We start from the raw sequence: 22,005 nt of genomic DNA on the forward strand, positions 1-22,005 counted from the left end.
TCATGAAAAGGCTAAAAATCATTTAATATTGAAATCCTTTGAACAAACCTCGTATTTTCGTTCAGAACACAATATGTGAAGCTAATTTAGATATAATTGGAAACATACTACCAACTAATTAGATAATAAAGTACTCATTTTTAGCAAACGATATTAGACAATTGTATATAAAATTGAAACATTACCTTAAAGTGTGCATGTTCATCAAAATGTTCACATAGGTTCTTCCAATCGTTAATTTTTACATCCTTGGGTGGATGTTTTTCAGCTTCTTCACGAGTAGGGAACGTCTTATAGTGTAAGTGACACTGATACTTGAAATTTCTAAATCGTCTAGCCATCATTCCATATACTACTTCTCTTGCATGTGGATCACTTAAATCAATCTCAAATTCACCCTATCAATAAAAAAACATATGAATAGTCACATATTATAAGAATACAATTATTCGAAATAACAAGTATGCTATAAAATAATTATTAATTTTACCTGAATAGTTGTAAGTAAGGCTTCCTTTTGTTCAGCGCTTATTTGAGACCAATAAAGTTTACCTAGCGGTGCCATTAATCGAGTGACAATACCAATTTCCATTTTGAATATCTTTTCTGAAGGACCAATTGGTAATCTATTTGTTTTTGCAATCACAATTCCACCAATTTTTGAACCATCTTTAGTCATTTTTTTAACTTCAAATCCTCTAGCTTTACCTCTACCATTCTTTTTTGGAAGAGGACCTAAGAAGTACAACAGTTTACCTCATGTTAGTTTGCTTTTTGTTTCCAAATTGATATGTACCTTTTTAAAATAATAATTTATATGCAGTTTGTAAACGTTATAGTGACTGAATATAAACTATATGTGAACCATAAGTCAACCTCAGAAAACAAAAAACAAACACAGAATAGAGAAATACGTAAGAAATACAAAACTTTACCTCATACTAGTTTGCTGCTCTATTAAACTTTATATGTAATTATCATACTATTTTAAAATTTCATATGTATGTCTTATACTATTTTTAAATTTAAATGCAGTTTTTAAGACGTTTTTGTGCCCAAATATGAATCTTATGTCAACCGCATGAAACACAAAATAATCACAAAAAAGAGAAACAAATTGATTTGTATGTCTTATACTATTCTTAAACTATTTTTAAATTAAAACACATTTCTTTTTGGGAAGAAGACCTAAGAAATACTACAGTTTATCTCATGTTAGTTTTCTTCTCAATTCAAATTGATATGTATCTCTTATACTATTTTTAATTTTTATTTAGATGCAGTTTTTTATAGGTTTTTGTAACCTAATATGAACCTTATGTCAACCGTATGTCAACTTTATGAAACACAAAATAGAGAAAAAAAAAACGAATTGCAAAAAATATAAGGTAAAAAATAACTTGAAAACAATATTTCCATTCCAGAAAAAGCATTGAAACACAATTTCATTTGTTAATTATATCAATTCTCTAAGCAAAATAAATGAAACACAAAATAAATTCAACCTAACCTTCATCAACGTTTGTTGGTTCACCGGACATGGTTTCAGTTTCACCATCCCTGTTAACTTCAGCAGCCACTGGTATTGCAGTTGAATCATCACGGTGGTTGTGATGTTCAATACTATTTGGGTTTTGAATTGGAGGAGACGGAGATGTTGTGTTCACCAAAGGAGGAATAGGTTCCGACTCAGTTTCGGTAGTCTGAGATTGTTGTGATATATTTTTCATCGATGGTTTGTCATTCCCCTTCCTCAAATGAGCTTTCAGTCTAGCTGATCTTTGTAATTCGTTAAACGATATAACTCTTTTTCTAGTATTAAGTGACATTGTTCAGAAAATCGTTGAAACAAATTGAATTGAAGAACAAGTATGGTGAGAATTATTTGTAATTTTTTTTATGATCGATATTTTGATAAGAACAAAGAAACCACTTTATTTTGTCATTCAACAACGTGATTCCTGCAATTATGGTTAATGCCAAAGAAGTTTCCTTTTAGAGGGAACTTCTTTAATTAAAAAATTAAATAAGGAACAAATTATTTTCGTTTCCCTCTCTTTTTTTTTCGTTTCCCTCCTATTTTAATATTTTTTCCCTCCTAATAAATTCGTTTTTAAATTTTCCTGATTTGATTTGCCAAAATCGTGTCAAATCTAATCAGTTTGAGATATATTCTGAAAATCTTGTTGGAGAAATATTGTTTTTTACTCGAGGTAGTAGAGAAAGTCGACGAGTTTTATATGTTTCATCGAATATATGCTCTACTGAACTCGTCATAACTCGATGACATGGAAAATATTCGACGAGTTTAAACAATATACTCGAGTTAAAATCTATTTTTTTCAACTTAATCCAAATATCACCACTTTCCTTTAGATATAGAAGCAAAATGCAAAATAAAAAGTCTTTGTTTCCCATATTAAAAGCAAAACAAAGAGTCTAATGTTGATAAATGGTTGATTTTATGCTTATTTATGATTAGATATCAAAAATTTATGTGTTATTCAACGTAATAGTTGACCACTCCATTTTTATCGCTCTAACATAAATATTTCAAAACAATATTTTGTCTTAATTTTTTTGGAGGTAATATATGCCTTTTGCAAATAAATTGCAACAATAAGAAATTTTTCCATTTTTGCCTATTCTTATAATTGTTTTTAATGTTTTTAATTAGTATAATTTGAATTTTTAATAGCTAAATTTATTCCGTTGAATATGATTTTACTCGCATAACCATTATTAAAATTGTATTTTAGGGTTTAGGGTTTAGGGTTTAGGGCTTAGGGCTTAGGGTTTAGGGTTTAGGGTTTAGGGCTTAGGGTTAGGGTTTAGGGTTTAGGGCTTAGGGTTAGGGTTTAGGGTTTTGGGTTAGGATTAGTGTTAGGGTTAGAAAAAACAACATTAATTAGCAACATTCAATTTTTTTTAATGACCGCTAAAAAAATAAAACAATATTTAATTTATTTTTTTAATGACCGCTAAAAAAATAAAACAATTAATATTTTATTTAGTTTTCCAAGGACATCCATTTTTCATATCGTTGACATAAAAAACCTCATGTATACTTGAGAACTGAACACGAAAGAATGATTTGTTTCAACTCCATTTTTACATTAACAAAGCAATGTGGCAAAATTTACATGAAGTTAATTTTATGAATTTCGATAAAAATTAAGAGAACTTAAAATATACGTTACATGTGCCTCAATTTAACGTTGCATGTGCCTCAACTTACGTGAGATGTAAAAATGAACCTACAACTTCAACCTACTCGTAAAATAAGACATGATTTCATCACAAATAAACTAACTCGTTTTTAAGTACATAAATCTCAAATTCATGTACATATCTTGCAACCAAGCACTTTTGCAATTTTGAAAACAGATTGGTTCAGGCAGTACACACTTTAATAATCACAAGTTATGAGTAGCACACACAGACATGTTATTATGTCGTTGCATTCTATAAAGTTTATACATTTAATAATGTACGTAATTTAAAATTTTATGAAACAAATAATCAAAAATATATAGATCATATCATAATATATTAATAATTTTAAATGTTTAAATATTAAAAAATCGACTCAACCAAAAAATAAAAGCTTAAAGACTGATGTAATCAAAATATTAATTACATATTTTTAAAATTTAAATATTTAAATTTGTAAAATATTAACATTTATTCAAATTTTCTAGATCATAATCCTTTTTTCTACGGATTTAGATATTTAAATATTAAAAATTGGTGGAAAAGAAAAATAAAAGCTAAAAGACCAATGTAACAAATTAATTACATATTTGTAATTCATAAATATTTAAATTTATCAATTTTTATTCTTTGGCTTTATAAGAAAAGTTAATCAATAAAAGTCATCTAACTATCCTAATTTATAACAATTTAACAAACTTAAATTTAAAGTTTTGTCAAAAAAAATATTAGTGTACAATGATCTAGAATTAACAAGTGTTAATATTCAAATTTGATAATAGCATTCAGAAATATTCATACTTGGTAATAATATTTCAGACCTACTAATAACACATGAGTTTATCACAATTAAACCTACTTATGTTCAAATACATAAACCTCCAAATTCAAAATACTAAATCCATAATCAACAGCTATGCATATACATCTGCTCCACGTCTTCAAAACTGCACCTCCAAGTCTCCAAAACAGCGTATCCAGAATTAGATATTTAGAACCAACTATGCAATCAGCCACCCATCTTATCTGCAATTTGGAAAACAGAGGATATTTCAGGAAGAAAAGTAATGCCCTGAAACCAAATGAATGACAGCATACAGATATGAAATAATTAAAATATTTTGGTTGTTACTAACCTTAACTCTCCGGTGTATGTGGAGGTGAAGGATCATGTGCTCCCAAGGTGCCGAAACAAGCCTTCCATCGGCGATGTGACCTTCGTTGTTCTCTTTTAATCTCTTCGATAGATGTTTCAATATTAGTCAACCTGGACTTTGTTTCATTTAACAAAGAAAGTACTTCCTCTTCAAAAGCTCCCCTTCGCTTCGGCTTTCTTGGTCGCCTCACTTCCTCCTCTCTTGGTTGATCTATACCGACATCATCCCTCACCACCTCACCTTGACCATTCTCGGTTTCCAGTTCTCTACTTACATTATCCTCATCTTCGTCACAGTCATCTTCTATTTCTGCTTTTCTTCCCTTTCCTCTTCTCGGCTGGCCAGTTTTAATTAAATAACAATTTCGGTCCTTTACATTCATCAATTCTCCATCCATATCAAGAATGTCGGCTTTACGGAGCATAGTTTCATTAAGATACGCATCCCCCAAACATTCCATCTTATGCAAATCATCCTCATCAATAGCACTATGAAGCAATGCTATACAAGTTACTAAATGACCATTTCCAAGTGCAACTTTAGATGATGTTGCCATGGTCATCATGCTTTTAAAAATTAAGTGTATGAAATCAACACTTTTTGCCGAACGTCGCACTAAGTAGTCAAGTACTAGTAAATCATCCTTCGTTACTCTATTCGACTCCTTTTTACCACATATAGAATGACAAAGGAATTTATGAAATATAAGATATGATGGTTCAATTATGAGTCCATTAGGAGCTTGTTGTAAATCGACCGAGTCTTCACCGGTCAATTGCTTCCATACTCTATTAACATCAAAATTTGAAGGACAACCTCTAATGCCACCTTTAGGCAACTTCAATTTCTGATTCATAAAATCATACCCTATGCTATAATCAACCCCTTTTATTCTAAAAGAAATTGCTTTTTCATTCTTAGAGGCATAATTCAAGGTGGTATAAAATTCTCTAGTTAACTCTTTATAAACTTGATACTTACCATGTGCAATAAAATTTAAACCCATTCTACCAACTATTTCATCAATTTTTGATTTCAAACCCATCCTAGTCAACAAAGCATAATCAAAATATCTAGGTATAACAATAGGCTTTCGTGAAATAGTTTCGTAACGAATACCTTCTTCGTCGGAGAAAATTGGAAATGGGCAATCATAATTTGAGGACAAATCTTCTCTTGTAACAAATTTCGGAGGCATAGTTGAACTTGATGATTTCCCTTTTGAAGCAACTCTTTTAGCTCGTCCCTTTGTTGATGCCATCATTTTGGTTAATGATTTGATAAGATTATGATAGCAATTTGATGAATTTAGAGGCTAGGTTTCGGGTTGTGGAATGGGGAAGATTTAGAGAAATTTTTTTTTCACTTGTTTTGATTCTAGGTTTCTAAAGAAAAGTGGGAGGTTTAATTTTCAATTGCAGTAATTTTCAAAATAAATCGAGGTGGGTCTAAATACTCGACGAAAACAAAGCCTGAAATCGAGTTTGGCATAACTGGACTAGCATAAACTCGATGTTAGGTTTAAACTCGTCGAATATTAACCCATCATCGAGTTTATGCAGCACTGAACAGAAACAAACTCGATGTTAGGCTTAAAACTCGTCGAGTATTTAGCCAGACATCGAGTATTTACTTGTCCAGTTCTTTATATGCACATACCCTAATTAAAATAATAATTTTAATCATTTAAATTATTAAAACTATAACAAATTAATTGAAATCTCAAAATTTTAAATTATTGATTTCATTTTTTTACCCTTGAAAAAATGCCTCTATTGAAAACATTAATTTATTTTCAACACCCTTTAAATTTTTTATTCCAATTTTATCCTCATCTAAGGTATATGTCTCTTTAGTGTGTGTCTAATGTATCATATAATTTACCTCTCCTTTTTTCATATAGCGGGAAATACCCATTTGATATTGCAAAATTTGATTTCATTCCTAAATAATCAAAACTCTTTTCTTCCTTCCTAATTTGCCGTGTTCTTCTTTATGACCTAAATCCATGGTGACTACACGGGCTGCCACTGAGAACGACGGTAATATCAGAATCGCTGATATGGGTAAGAAATCCGTTGCAAAAAAAGCTTCAAAAAACAAAAAGGTAGTGTCAACCGGAGAAGCTTCAGTTCCTCCATCTCCTGTGCAGTTGAGTAAGAAGAGACATGCAAATGATTCACCTCCGAAATCGAAGAAACACAAAGGCATTTCCAGAACTGAATCCAAGAAATCTCCTCCTAAGGTATGATTTCATTAGTTTATAAGTCAATTAAGAACCTACTGCATTAGAATTGTTTTATGTCTTAAAATAATAATTTGACTCTGTTTATATGATTGTTTGAAATTATGTTTAAGTATGCTTGTTTGGAATTATGTTTATATAAAATTGTGGTTAGGTTGGTTGGTAGATAGTTTTGAAGGTACAGTTATGAACTCTATTTTTTTAGGGTACTGAAATTTCAGTTTTTGAAGGTTAATTCCTCCATTCTACTGGGTTTGACAATGAAATTTCAGGTTTTGATTTGGTTATTTTTGGGCATTGTATTGAGAGGAATGTTAGAAATTGTTATGAACTCTAAATTACCCTTACTAATTGGCAGCTAAGTAGGATGGACAATTTACTCAATCAACATTCATGTATTGGAAACTTGGCGTTTCAGACACAAAATTGCAATTTTTATTATGGAAAATCTTGAAATAACAATGACTTGACGTCTACGTGTCCATATCTAAGTGTCTTGTTTACAAGTTTCCGAGTCCGTGTTACATAGCTTGGTAGTTTTAGTGTACATTTATGTAGATACTGGGAGACTTTTATGTTGGAGCTCTAAAATTTGAAAGCTTGAAGTGAACCTGAGCCAGCTTAGTGTTGTTTTACTTGCCTTGGAGGTTTATTACCTTAACCTACAAAATGTTACTTTTTGCACTGCTGAATTGGACCAGCAGTTTTACTTTGACAAGCACTATAAATATCTGAAAAAGAGTGCTGTAAATCTGTGTGCATACTATGGGTTTAATTTCTGGCTTTTGTTATTTTCCGAATTCCTATTTTCGTCTGGCTCATGTCAACATGTTCTTTGTGAAATTTTTGATATCTAACTGTTTTCACTCTAATTTCCATACAGCTATGGCAGTTTAAAGTAAGCCGAGAAGATCGTGTTCACTCGAAGATTGATACGCGCATGTCATACGATGTCATTTCTGATATCAAATCGACTCTGACTCCAGGTGAATTGGAAAAGTTTAGACAATCTTGCTTTGGCTACTTTCTTGATATTCCCAAGATCAAAGTGCAAAATCAGATCATACATTGTTTATTGTTGAGGGAGGTGGAGCGGCTAAAGAAGTCTGAATTGTGGTTTGAGGTTGGCGGTCATAGGCTGAAATTCGGAATCGACGAATTTGCTTTGATCTCGGGTTTAAACTGTCAAGGTGACAGCAGTAAGTATGCCTATACAAAAGTTGAAAACGGCATTTTGGATAAGTACTTCAGCGGGCTGCAATCTGTTTCTAAACAGACCCTTCAGGATTTTTTCAAAGCTAGGCGTTGGGAGTCGGAGGAGGATGGGTTTAAGATAGCATTTATGCATTTTTTGCATAACTTCTTGCTTGCTTCACCGAGGACTGCTCGTATCCCTTTGAAGGACTTTGACGTAGTTGATTCGGCTGATTTGAACGACTATCCATGGGGTATTGACGTTTTCAAGTACACGTTTGATTCTTTGTCAAAAAGAGCTGTTCTTAGTCCGGGATCTCTTATTATTGAAGACAACATTTACCAGTATCGACTTCAAGGTTTACCATATGCACTGGTATGTTGGTTCTACGAGTGTTGCCCGGCGGTGGAAAATACCTTTGCTCAGCTAGTGAACAAAGATGCTATCCCGCGGATTCTGAGGTGGTAAGCATTCGTTCCTGCAAAATACATTGATGTTGACAGGGATTTATTTGTTGAGATTGCATCCGATGAGGTTCGTATGTGTTAAATTTTCAATTTTTCAAATGTAATTTATCATTGACTCTGTTTTCATATATGGTGTTCATTTGTTATGTGTAGATGATTTTCCGATCAATTGTTCCAACCCCGGCAGAGATGAATGCCCTTCGTCTAGGTGACTTATTCAAAAAAATTAAGGGAAACGAGGAGGGTTATTGTCCGGCATTTAATATATTGAAGGACGGTGAATCAACGTCGAACACTTCGAATTTAAATGTTATGGAAGAGAGGCTGGAAATTTTGATGGCTGGTCAAAAGACGATTAAGGATGATATAATGGATTTGAAACGTTTATTCACTTCCAAATGTTCCGAACTTTTGACAGTTGTCAATTCATTGAATGATAGGCTAACTCTGATTGGTGATTCTAAAACGGTAATTTGTTTTGATTTATGTATTTTGTACTTTTATCACTTAGAGTTTAGTTAAATATAATTTATGTTATTTCATATTATGTTATTGTAACCTGATGGGAACCTAATGTGAACTCCATATCTATATCAGGTTGAAATTGAGAAACATGATGTTTCTGATGGCTTGCAGACAAGGGTTGACAAAGGAAAAAAGGTTGTTCTTCCTGCAGAGGACATTTCAGTGAAACTAAGTAAAAATGGTACTTCTATAGTAACGGAACGAGAAGAAAGGGATGGTAGGGAGTCTGTTGTTCCTGTTTCTGCTGATACTAAAGCTACTTCCAGCAAAGAAAGGGATGGTAGGGAGTCTGTGATGAAGAAGAAGGTGCTGAAAAAGTCGAATTGGAAGATTTGGTTTGCGAGAAGGCTGTACTTGAAGGCAAGGATGACCGTGGTGAACCTTGTGTTATTGTTTCTTCCGAACACGTTGATGTTATCTCTCCGAATTTTGAGGTATATTTAATAATTTGATATTAAGCTGTTTTGATTAACTATATTAATTTGTTTATTGTCAATTTACTAGGTTTCGCGACAAAGCGAGTTGAATTTAAAATCTCCACCAGATGACACCATCAATCAGACTAAAAAAAATGCAAGTGAATCGATTGCTGAATTCAAATCAAAGGAGGTATTGTTTGCTTTAAATTATATTTATAGTTTAATTTTATAGTTTACTTACTGTATCCTCTCTTATGTTTTTGGTAGTCTGGTCCTTCTTCAAGCCGCTTCATACCGACGCAAACTGGTTGTAAAGTCCGTATTTGTCCATTTGATGCTAATCACATTTTATTCAGTGATGCCACCAAACAAGACATCATTCAGAATTGGCTGGAAGAAGGACGTCCTAAAGGGGCCAAGTTCGTATCTCGACTAACTTTTTTCAGTTCTGTTTTAATGCTCACTTATTTAATTTTTTTTTCTTTGTTTGTTTAGAAGACAAAGCTGGATATACGATCCAAAGATTGATAAATTCCATCCTCGTCTTTCTCTTGGCGTGGTTGATATTGAAACGAAATCCTGGTTTTACCATCTCTACCACGTTGGAAAGCCTCTTGAGTGTTCTGTAAGTAAATCCTGTTTTAATGCTCACTTAGTTAATAACATTGTTGTGACTGTATGGCTACTTAACCTTGAATTTTGTTTATTTGGCAGCATGTAGATGTTCTCTTTTATTATCTGAGAAAGAAAATAAAATTTGGATGTGCTGCAAACAGTAGATGTACGTCAACTGATAATTATTTTGATCGGCGTATTCAAACTCTCTACACAGCATACAAGAAAAAGCAAGATGTGTCACTTGTTTCTTTGAAACATACAGTGGCTATCTACATTAAAGGTGGTGCTATGCGTTGCAATACGAATTGGGCTGATGTTGACGATGTTCTTTTTCCGATCAATTGTGTTAACGATTGGCATTGGATTTTGGCTCGCCTGAATTTCAAGGAACGATGCATCTATATCTACAATTCGTTGAGGTCGGCGCAATATGACAGATCAGCAACTGAATATGTTACTTCCTATAGTGTGTTACTTCCACTATTCCTTCAAGCTACCAATTTTTATGATTCTCGAGATGACATCGATACTACTGCCGGTGCTTATGAGGGAAAGAGAATAACTGATCCGTTCAGAATAGAGATTGTGGAAAACATGCCTATCCAAAATGATGTGTAAGTCTATAATTTGTTTTTAACTTTAGTTGGTTGGGTTATATTAAAGAGTTATGGTGACAGAATAGGAACCTAATGTCAACCTTGTTTCTTATGTTTTTTTATTTTTTTCTCACTTTTCGTAGTGATTGTGGAGTTCATATGTTTTCCGCTGCTGAGTTCTTTGTTGATGGGAAAGTTATGGGGCATGATTATGATGTCAAAGAACACCGTGCTCGTTACGCTTCGTCATTATATTTGTATGCTCGTTGGAAGGAAAGCTCTTCTTGTGTTAGTGAAGATGAGGGTCCTCTAAAACTCAAGAGAACATCTGCCTAGGGAGTGAAGAGGAAGCTAATTTATGGAGGTTCAAGATGAAGAATGTTATTGATTTTTGTTTGTAAAGAAAGTCTCCTTTTTGTCACACTTTTATTTTGCTTGGAGGACATAAATGTCCATTTATTTCTTATTTGAAGTCTATTTTAGAGTATTTGTAAAAACAGGTAGTTACAATATGTGTAGTGTTTTAGCAAATTTCCGCAAAATTGTGAATTGTCAATAGTTATATTAAAAGGCAGGAGTTCAATTCTATTTTTCTGTTCTGTTCTATAGTAGAAGTACAAAATTGAGAAAAAATAATTGGTATTACACCAAACCTTAAAATCAAACTAAACCAAAGGAATCAATTGAATGTTTGGCTGATATCTCATATATAATTCCATACGTTCAAACTCGATGTGTGTCTAATATCTCGACGAGTTTTCATCAACACATCGAGTTTCTGCTATCCAGTTTTCCACAAATTTCATGTTGGGCTGCATAACTACTGCCATAAAACACCAAAATTCTACAATCTACATTCAAGGCAATATAAAAAAGCATCTCTCAGTAAAATTCATACTTTCAAACAAGCTACAAGAATCCAAAAAGAGTTCAATAAGCGGTAAATTTCAGTCACTAATCATCGTCTTCGTCTTCATTGTCACTGTCATTTGAGTCTTCTAGTACATCAGTGTCGGCATCATCATAATTGATCGTAGTATCATCCTCCTCATCGCTAGAATAAATCGGGTTTGAGTTTTGACCTTGAAACATTTGACCAACATCAACTTCATCCGGTAATACATCTATAGGATGCAAGAGTTCCAAATTTTCACCACCATTTTGATCGACTTCATGACTATTATCTGCCTCGTATTGCTGATAGGGCTCATCATTCAATATTGAATCTTCATTGCACACTTTTTCCTTTTCTGGCACATCAAATATATTCCTGTGAAATGATTTTTGCACAATTTTCCAATGACCTCCATTTTTCATATCGCTGACATAAAAAACCTGTTGTACTTGAGAACTCAACACGAAAGAATCACCTGTATACCATTTACGGCTCACATTAACAGAAACTAAGTTGCCATCTGTTTTAATTCCATTTTTATCGCCAACATCCCACCAATCACATTTAAACAAGAAAACATGATTCCCATTAACATATTGGAGGTCAATGATATCTGTTAGCACACCATAAAACTCGATTTCTTTCGACTTATGCTCTCCCGTAACTGAAACTCCATTATTTTGAGTCCGACGAAAATTATCACGCTCAACTGTGTGAAACCTAACTCCATTGACAATTATCCCACTGTACCTAGCAATTCGTATATCAGGACCTAATCCCAACGCATATATATGATCTGTTGCTGCAACCAAACCAGTAGCACGTAAGCGTCCAACCTGAAAAATAAGTTTAATGGTGAAATTAGAGGCATAATTCAATATTTAGTACTTTTATAGCATCATACTTACACACTCCTTGAACCAACTGGCAAATCCTGCCTGGTGTCTTTTTTGCACATCTATAACACTTTCCTTTTGTAATTCCTCAATGTGAATCCTGCACAACGTTTATAAAATTAGATAAAAAGTGTAAAATAAAGCTATTTTGAAACTCTAAAGTCTTTGTTTTTTCAAAATAAAATAACTTACTTAAGATATTCATCAACATCCTCACAATTGTTAAGCACATACCACTGCAATTTTTCAAAATCAGAATGGGATAACGTTTTATATTCTGTAGCTCCTAAAGGTCTTGCATTGTTTGAAAATATGGAAAATCCATTTTCCACTCCTATTTGCACAGGAAAATTGTTTCTCTCAACGCGATTATATATTGTCTCAACACCATGAAAATACAGTGAACAAAAGTTCAAACATTCTTTAGTGATATACGCTTCAGCAATTGAACCCTCCGGTCGAGCTAAGTTAAGTACATAATTTTTCAAAGTACGTAAGAACCTGCACAACAAATTTGTTGTAAATGTGAATAAACCATATAGATATATAAAAATTAGTTAAAACTGCAGCAAGAAAACTAAAAATAAAATTTCCTTATCAACTAACCTCTCAATAAAGTACATCCACCTATAGTGAACAGGGCCTCCTAATTCTACTTCACGTGGCAGATGAATTGCCAAATGCATCATTACCACGAAAAAAGATGGAGGATATATCATCTCAAGTTTACATATTATCAAAATGATATCGCTCTGCAACTTTTTAACTGTAGATCTTTTTAAAGTCTTCGAACAAAGCTCCTTAAAGAAAGAGCTCAACTCTGATAATGCAGTGTAAACCTCACTACGCAAAGACCCACAAATTGATGCTGGAAGTAACCGTTGCAAGAATATATGATAATCATGGCTTTTCATCCCCATAACTTTGCAGTCCTGAACACTTACACATCGAGAAAGATTGGAAGCATATCCGTCTGGCAACCGGATTGACTGCAACCATTCGCAAAACTTTCTCCTTTCAGGCTTCGGTAATGTATAACAAGCAAGTGGCATAAAAAATTTATTTCCCTTTTGCTGTAAATGTAACTCTTTTCTTATACCCATTGCTTCTAAATCCATTCGAGCCTTAATGTTATCCTTAGATTTTCCATCAATATTCATCAACGTACCCAATATATTTTCACATATATTCTTCTCAATATGCATTACATCTAAATTATGACGTAATTTTAATGTTTTCCAGTAAGGCAATTCAAAGAATATACTTCTCTTTGTCCAATTGAGCTCTTCAGGACCACGTGCACGCTTTTTTTGGTTAGGTGTCTTCCCAAAAACAAGGCTTTTTGGAAGCAAATCTAATTGCCTTAGAACTTCATCTCCTGACAACTCTTCAGGCTTTGACCCGTGCTCTGGTTTGCCATCAAATTTTCTGCTTTTTCTCCAAGAATGTTGGGCATGTAAATATCTCCGATGACCCATGTAACATTGCTTCACTCCATTTTTTAATGTTAGCGAACACGTCCACTTATTACACACAGGACATGCCAATTTTCCTTTTGTGCTCCATCCAGATAACATTCCATATGCTGGAAAGTCATTTATTGTCCATAATAATGCAGCATGTAATTGAAAATTCTTACCGCTATATGCATCATATGTTGTCACACCGGTCTCCCATAACTCTTTTAACTCATCAATTAATGGCCTTAAATATACATCGATATTATTTCCGGGAGATTCTTTACCAGGAATAAGCAAAGATAACATCAAAAAATTCTCCTTCATGCATTTCCATGGTGGTAAGTTATATGGCGTCACAATCACCGGCCACATGCTATAACTCGTGCTCATATTTCCAAAAGGGTTAAATCCATCACTAGCAAGCCCAAGTCGCACGTTACGAGCATCTTTGCCAAACCAAGCATATTTCTGGTCAAAATCTTTCCATTCCGTAGCATCAGCTGGATGTCTAATCGTATCATCATCTACACGTTTCTCCTTATGCCACCTCATATTTTCACCAATATCTTTAGACATAAATAACCTCTGAAGTCTAGGTACTAAAGGGAAGTGTCTAAGAATTTTTTGAGCAACCTTCTTGCGTTTTCCGAAACCTAATTTCCATCTAGGGGCCTTACAAGTTGGACACGTGTCAAGATTTTCATTTTCCTTCCAAAATAGCACACAATCATTTACACAAGCATCAATAGTTACGTAACCGAGTCCTAAATCACGCATCAATTTTTTAACCTCATAACTTGAGCTTGGAAGGGTTTCTCCTCTCGGGAGTGCATCCTTGAACAACTCCAAATTCGAAAAAAATGACTTATTACTAGAATTTGTGAGTGCTTTGATATTAATCATCTTAAGAAGAAAAGAGAGCTTTGAATATTTTTGACTTCCAGGATATAGTTCACAATGAGAATCATTCCACAATTTAGCAAATTTTGCTACTTCTCCTTCTAGCATGTTATTATCTTGATTGGGAAGTCTGTCTTCCATGTCGGTGTCCATAAAAGTTGCATTACACATATCATCTAACATTTCTGAAACATCATTTCCACTATCCTCCAATTCATTGTCCGAATTAATAGAGCCATCTAAACTATCACGAGGTTGAGAAGTCTCACCATGGTGCACCCAGTTTGTGTAGTTTTCACTAATTCCATATTGATATAGATCCATTTTTACTTCTTGCAATGGCTTCAAATAAATATTGATGCAGTTCTTGCATGGACATCGAACTCTGCCATTTGAATCAGTAAAGTCTTTTGCAACATTCAGAAAATTTTTGACCCCTTGAATATAACATGAACTAAATCGGTACGACGTCATCCAACTTTTGTCTGATGGCGTCCCTTTAATACCAAAATAATATATTAGGCAACATCAATATTTGGTACAAATCTATCAATTGAAAATATAATTAAAACTTACCCATTACAAATCAGATACCGTTAGCTATTTTAAAAATATATCCAATTTCTTTCCCTGAACTACCTGCAGTTCTAAAACAAGGCTAACATTTGGTTAGTGTTACTGTTAAAACATACTCGAGGTCAGCCTATATAGTCGACGAATTTTTAAACTTAACTCGAGTTTATACGTCGTTTGCAATGTTAAACTCGATGTCATGCTTAATATTCGACGAGTTACATCCTTAACTCGACTTTTTTATCTCTGTCAAAGCACAAACTTGATGTAAGTCTTAATACTCGACGAAATGGAAGCAAAACCTCGAGTTCTTGATTTTACTGAGCTAATAAACTCGAGAATAGGTGATAAGTCGTCGAGTTTTAAGCCCGACCTCGAGTTTGTACGAATCAGTTAAAAAATTAAATTATCAATTGAACAAATAAGCAATTTGAATGTGAAATTCATCCTACATTAATCAATTTAGTCTCTTTTCATAAGTTAAAAAATACCTGGACAAATAAGCATCAACAAACACAAATCAATGAAAGTGCGGCGGCGTGAGAAGCGTACAAACGTATGGAATTGATGCGGTAGTGTGGTGTCAATATTCAGCAAAAAAAGTTTTTCCCTAATGAAGAGTGCTTCGATTAACCTAATTTGGATATTTGAATCTTAATTGTCATATACCTTTTTTTATCAAAATAAAATATAATTTCATAACCTATTTAAACCTGTTATCATAATTTTTTTTTTTCAATTCCATGGTGACAAAACATTTATTAATCACAATATCATTTAATTTCGCTTAATTGCTGAAAAATAAAATTATTCACAATATTTTTACATATTATGATAAAATTTATTTTATCATAATTACTGTATTTTTAATATACAGTGACAAAACAGTTTTTGTCAAAACCCATTGTCACAACAAACACAATTAATTGCTATAGTGACAAAAATATTTGACACAATATTTAATTATCACAACATTATATAAGTTTAATTAATTGCTGAAAAATAAATTCGTTACTAAAGTCTTTAAATATTATGCTAAAATTTATTTTTTCATTATAACTGTATATATTTTCTATTTTACCATTTATTTTCTGCAATTAGTTTTTCTTTCTCTATTTTGTGTGTATTTTGTGTTTCATAAGGTTGACATATGGTCAATAAACGGTTTATTTACGGTTATTATAACTATAGTTTAAAATACAGGCACAAAACATTTGTTTTGGCAAATTACTTGGTCACAACAATATATTTACTTTTTTATATAGTGACAAATAAATATGACACAATAAATATTATAACTGTCTTTTTAAAATATCGGAACCAAACATTTGTTTTGGCAAAATATTTTGTCAGAAAAACAAATTTACTTTTTTTATTGACAAATAAATTTGACACAATAAACAGTAGTGGAAAGAGTTTATGTTTGTGTTTTATAAGGTTGACATACGGTTGACATCAGGTCCATATGCAGTCGTTATAACTGTAGATTTAAAATACGAAAACAAAACATTTGTTTTGGCAAAATACATTGTCACAAAGACATATTTACTTTTTTATAAGTGACGACAAAATTTGACACAATAATAATTTATTACAATATCTTTTATTGGCAAAATACTTTGTCACAACAAACGTAATTAAATTTTATAGTGACAAAATATATCTAATTGCTGCAAAATAAAATTTGTCACAACTTTTTTAAATATTATGATAAGAATAATTTTGTCATAATAAAAATATTTTAAATTACGGCGACAAAACATGTTTTTGTCAAAATAGTTAGTCACAACAAACATAATTATTTTTTATAGTGACAAAAATAGTTGACACAATATGTATTTGTCGCAATATCATTTCATTGAACTCTCATTGTGACAAAATAATTTTTTTTGTCACAACTAACCTATTTATTATGACAAAATATAGTTTGTCACATATTTTTTTGTCACAAGAAGCCAAATCCATTTGTCCCGCATAACCTATATCTCTACAAATATCATCATCAAGAGGAAACAATCCCTTCTTAAGAACCACATCCGGCTTAGCCTTAACAAATGCTAGAGGCACCACATCAACAACTTTGAATTTAGAGGCAATCTTTTCAATTTGCTGTAATTGAGAAGAAAAAGAAAAAATGCAATGAATAAATGATAGTTACTATTATTAAAATAGATATGATAATAATTAGTAAACCATTAGCAAACAATTAGAGAAAATATGAAAAGTAAAACTGTTCGAAAACACTTAGAAAAATAACTGTTAACTACATAGTAAACAACTAGTAAACACTTAGAAAATAAAAAGAACATGAAAAATTCTATAGAAGTACTATAGAGGTAATTTTTATTTATATTTATATTTACAAAATAAATATGGTAATGATTAGTAAACCATTAGCAAACAAATTAGAGAAAAAAAATGAAAAGTAAACTATTAAAAAACAATTAGAAAAATAACTGTTAAATAAATAGTAAACCACTAGTAAACACTTAGAAAATAAAAAGTAAAACAATAACATAAAAAATTCTATAGAAGTACTACCTCAGATGGACTGCCTTGATACACAGCAATTTCTTTCAAAGCTGTCTTCTTTATCTATATAAAAAGCATAAAAAAATGTATTGATAAAGTACTAATATGCAAATAATAAAAAAAAAAATTTAATAAAAAGTAAGATAAAAAATATACCTCAGATTCTTGTTTTTCAACAGAACCAGCAGCTTCCTTTTTCAACAAAGCATCAGTAGCTTCCTTTTCAATCTTATTGACCATATCAGTCAGTAAGGACTCATCATATCCGACATCCTCATCAACGCCATGGCCCAACATTTTATCAGCAGCTTCTTTCTCAGCAAGCTCTGCAGCTTTTGTAAGGGCATTAAGTTCGCTAGAATTGAATGTAGAGCAGGTTTTTTCCCCTACGGTACTTTGACTACTTAATTCATCGAACTTAAAACTTGGACCGCTATCAAAACAGAAACCCTGAAAAAAAAAATTAATAACAATATAGAAAACGCAGCAGACAATTTACTTAAAAACTTAAAAAGTAAAAGTACCCTTCCACTATATTTCACAGCTGTGTCAACCACTTTAGAAACTATATGACCCTCATCATATTTCTTCTCGCCCCTATCAACATCATCCTGCTGCTCATGTCCACTATCATCAGCGACATTTCCATGACTTGAACCATCTTTCTTCTCATTATCCTCGTCTTCATCCGGTTTCTTACCATCTTCTTTAGTCGTACCGTCATCATTCTCATTATCATCGTCATTACCGTCACTATCTTTATCGTCATCTTCAGAATCTTCATTTTTATTATTGTCGTCAGCAACATCTTTCTTTGCATCTTTCCCACAAGTCTGATTAAAAATACAAAATTAGTTAACCATTAGAAAACGACAAGTAAATTATTGGTAAACTAGAACATAAAATAATAAATTCAAAAACTAGTAAAGCATTAGCAAACAGCTGGTAAACTACAAGTAAATTGGTAATAGTGTAAAAACCTCAGCAGGAGGAACAGCAGCTTTTTTTTCAGATTCCATTTTAAGAACAACAGCTTCCTCAAGGGCACTAAGATCGATGGAATCAAACGTCGAAGAAGTCGCTACACCTATAGTGCTTTGAGTGTTGACTTCTTCAACATTGGAAGTTGAACCATCTTGCAGTGAAAATGCCTTAAAAAAAATAAACTTTATTAGTAAAAATATAGATATTAGACCTTTTACTTAAAAATATAAATATAAATAAAAATTACCTTGATATTATCTTTTGTAACATTGTGACCCTCATCGTCATTTTTTTCACCACTACCACTACCAACAGCATCATCATCTTCCAACTTATATTCATAATTGAACCTCTCACTCATAACAGAATCAGAAGCAAAATTACCAGCACCATCGTCCTCTTCATCATCGTCACTTTCTTCTTTCTTATTATCTTCGTCTTTGTTATTATCCTCCTCTTTTTTGTTGTCATCATTACGATGAAAATCATTCACACCATTATCATCATCTTCAACCTGAAAAACAGTTTAATAAAAAACAAGTAAATACACAATTAAACTAAATGAACAAGAATGGTTTACTAACTGTATACAACATAGTAACTAAGTAATTACCTGAATAGGTTGTCCACCAACACCATTTTTTATCAAATCTTTCAGTTCACCAAACTGAGTATTAATACCAGAGAACTGAGTCTCTACAAATATCTTGAAATTCTGAAACTCATGGTAAAACTTAGATTGATCCCAAAACAATTTATGGATTTTAGTTTTCATTGAAATTCCTTCACTTGCTTCTGGCTCATTCTCAACTTTACGCTTTCCTTTGACAAACAAACCTTCTAAATCCAGCGCTGACCTCTCCTCGCCAGTGGGATGTAAATTGCTTAATTTCAACTAAATATAAATGATAAAACTGAGTCAGTTAACTTAATGGTTACTAAAAGTGAACCACCAGTGTACCAGAACTATATTGCACAAATAGATATTTAATTAATAGCTAGACTAATGTATTAAAATACCTGGTCAGCAGTTTGATCAAATAGGTTTCGCAAGAAATACGAGCGTTCTTGGACCTCTAACACCTCCCAACGCAGTATACGAGGAATTTCATTTTCTGAACTAGTTGCAACTGCGCTTTCAATTGTAGGACAACACTCAAAAAACCAAGTTTGGAAAGCCAAAGGGAATCCATCATATCGAGAGGAATTAGGATGACCAGTTTTTGAACTTTTTCTCTTTAAAAAATCACAATTTTTCCAAGTACTGAGTTTACTTTTCAAATACTCCACTGTAAAATGAAACAAATCCTTCCCCCAAGGAAAATTTTCAAACTCCCCACTACAAACAAGATCAAAATGCTTATCACGAACATTTGACTCATCTTTGTTGTTATATAGAAAATTCTCAATAAAATACAAAACAGCCATCTGAAAAGCCTCTTCCTCGTTATTCCAACGCTTAGAAACAAAGCTATCCTCCAAAAACCTTTTTGAAACTTTCCTTACATTTCCAAAACAGTTTTTTCTAAAGTCAGAAGACACAGTATTCTGAGACTTAAAATCAACACTGCCATTAACTTTCAAACCGGTTATTAAAGCAAATTCGTCGATTGAAAACTTAAGAAACTTTCCTGACACCTTAATCCACAACTCATATTTAACAGGCTGTTTAACTTCTCTAAGCAGTAAACAGTGAATCAACTGCCCTTGAAGTTTATACTCTTTCATGCGTAAAAAATATCCAAAAACAGATTTTGAAAACCTTTCTAAAGTTTCAGGTTGTAAAAGATTTTTGATATTTGAAATGACAGAAACACCAGCATTATGAATAATCTTGTGCGGAAAATGCTCATGAGGCCTAATGAAATAGTCCCAATCCTGAAAAGTAAAATTAAAACTGATAAACATATGAATAGTAAAATATATAATATAGCAAAAAGAAAAAACATCATTAGAAAACATATAGAAAACCATATAGATATTACAATAATATAAAGTAAAAAGCTAGATTCCCATTAACAACCATTAGGTAAACTATGATTAAAACTAAATTTGAACAGAAACATTTGTAATAAAAAAAATGAATGAAAAACAAGCTCTTAACTAACACATAGTAACACAAAAACAAACCTATATACAAATATATGTATATTATAACAAAATAAGAAAACAAAACTAAAAACAGATAACCATTAGAAACTAGTAAGATAATTATAATATAAATTAACAATACTAAATAAACGAGTAAATTAACCACATAAGCATTCATAAACTGATTAAAAATTCCAAATCACACAATATTCACATTATTAACTAATAAATAACAAATAAAATGCAATTAATAAAAAAATGTAACAAACAAAATAATTAAAATACCTTAATATTTCTAATAGCTTTAGAACTTTCACCAACAGAAAAGTTTGATTTCATTTTTTTCTTAACTTGCATCGGAACTTCCTGGAAATCGTCGTCATCGTCATCATGATCATCTGAAACTCTCATTTCAGTAGTTGCAGTCTCCACAAAATCAATCTTCCGTTTCATCGCTGGATTCTTTCGTTTAGGGATTTTAGCGGGAGATTTAGGATTTTTTTTCGAAACTGAGCGAGTAGTAACCATTTTGTAAAGAGTATGAAATTAAAAAAACTGAACGCAAAGAACACTAAGTAATCGTGGATAAGCAGTTAAGAAAACACAAAATCAGTAAGGAAATGGAGCGGTTAAAAGAGAAAAGGAAGGAAATTTAAACATGCAATGACAGACAAAACACCTAGATTATAGCGAAAGATTAATAGCTGTGAGATAATTGAAATGAGATTAACGGTAAAATAAGAAACGAAAAGTACTAATCTGCAATACAAAAACAATAAGGTCGTAAAAAAGATGGATGCTGGGCCGCGCGGTGCTGATGAGAATATTTAGGCCTGTTAACGTGCTGGGCCTAATTTCCACAAGATGTTTCATTAGGTTGAGTGGTCTTTTTCTTTTATTGGGCCAGATGTTTATTACGTTTAAGTTGGGCCAGATACCTATTAAGTTCATGGTGCTTTCTTTTGGTTTAAATGGAACAAAGCGGTCCCTTATTTTGATCAGAGAAGTGTATTTTGTCCCAATCTATTTTCATTTTCACTATTAGGTCCGGTGAACAACTAGTAAGTTAGACAAAAAATAAACAACTATTAAAAGAGCAATTTTCATGAGAATTAAATTCTCAAATTAAACCACTAATTTTGTTTTTCCATTCAATTTATCTTTATTATCAAATGATTTTCTAACTCAATTCTCCTAAATCTTCTAGCTTTAATTCTCAAGCCTAATTTCTCATTTTTT

General features: G+C 32.2%; 3 protein-coding genes across 3 annotated transcripts; 1 reads left to right on the forward strand and 2 right to left on the reverse strand.

Annotated features, from left to right (window-relative positions):
* Nucleotides 1-4,062: 4,062 nt before the first annotated feature.
* On the reverse strand, nucleotides 4,063-4,977 carry LOC126683235 (uncharacterized). The gene is made up of 2 exons (XM_050379085.2): nucleotides 4,350-4,977; nucleotides 4,063-4,239 (listed from the first exon to the last, which is right to left on the reverse strand). Exon 1 carries the CDS (start codon nucleotides 4,933-4,935, stop codon nucleotides 4,351-4,353), a length of 585 nt encoding a protein of 194 aa, XP_050235042.1. The 5' UTR covers nucleotides 4,936-4,977; the 3' UTR covers nucleotides 4,063-4,239; nucleotide 4,350.
* Nucleotides 4,978-6,139: 1,162 nt separating this feature from the next.
* LOC130015518 (uncharacterized) lies at nucleotides 6,140-9,246 on the forward strand. The gene is made up of 5 exons (XM_056105838.1): nucleotides 6,140-6,615; nucleotides 7,499-8,271; nucleotides 8,314-8,344; nucleotides 8,431-8,745; nucleotides 8,875-9,246. The coding sequence occupies exons 1-5, from the start codon at nucleotides 6,379-6,381 to the stop codon at nucleotides 9,244-9,246; spliced, it is 1,728 nt and encodes a 575-aa protein (XP_055961813.1). The 5' UTR covers nucleotides 6,140-6,378.
* A 1,978-nt stretch (nucleotides 9,247-11,224) lies between these two features.
* LOC130015519 (uncharacterized) lies at nucleotides 11,225-15,853 on the reverse strand. The gene is made up of 5 exons (XM_056105839.1): nucleotides 15,163-15,853; nucleotides 12,797-15,083; nucleotides 12,419-12,583; nucleotides 12,239-12,326; nucleotides 11,225-12,166 (listed from the first exon to the last, which is right to left on the reverse strand). Exons 1-5 carry the CDS (start codon nucleotides 15,164-15,166, stop codon nucleotides 11,390-11,392), a joined length of 3,321 nt encoding a protein of 1,106 aa, XP_055961814.1. The 5' UTR covers nucleotides 15,167-15,853; the 3' UTR covers nucleotides 11,225-11,389.
* Nucleotides 15,854-22,005: the final 6,152 nt, after the last annotated feature.

Source organism: Mercurialis annua, linkage group LG5, assembly GCF_937616625.2.
Source record: "Mercurialis annua linkage group LG5, ddMerAnnu1.2, whole genome shotgun sequence".
Taxonomy (NCBI): Eukaryota; Viridiplantae; Streptophyta; class Magnoliopsida; order Malpighiales; family Euphorbiaceae; genus Mercurialis; species Mercurialis annua.

Bases quoted from the DNA above. Each gene is read 5' to 3' on its own strand.
- LOC126683235 (XM_050379085.2), bottom strand. From the start codon at position 4,935: ATGATGACCATGGCAACATCATCTAAAGTTGCACTTGGAAATGGTCAT.
- LOC130015518 (XM_056105838.1), top strand. From the start codon at position 6,379: ATGGTGACTACACGGGCTGCCACTGAGAACGACGGTAATATCAGAATC. The intron at 8,272-8,313 runs GTGGTAAGCATT...TGATGTTGACAG, and splicing joins GCTATCCCGCGGATTCTGAG to GGATTTATTTGTTGAGATTG. The intron at 8,746-8,874 runs GTAATTTGTTTT...TATCTATATCAG, and splicing joins TGATTGGTGATTCTAAAACG to GTTGAAATTGAGAAACATGA.
- LOC130015519 (XM_056105839.1), bottom strand. The intron at 12,584-12,796 runs GCTGCAGTTTTA...TCGCGTTGAGAG, and splicing joins ATTTTATTTTTAGTTTTCTT to AAACAATTTTCCTGTGCAAA. The intron at 12,327-12,418 runs GTAAGTTATTTT...AACGTTGTGCAG, and splicing joins GATGTTGATGAATATCTTAA to GATTCACATTGAGGAATTAC.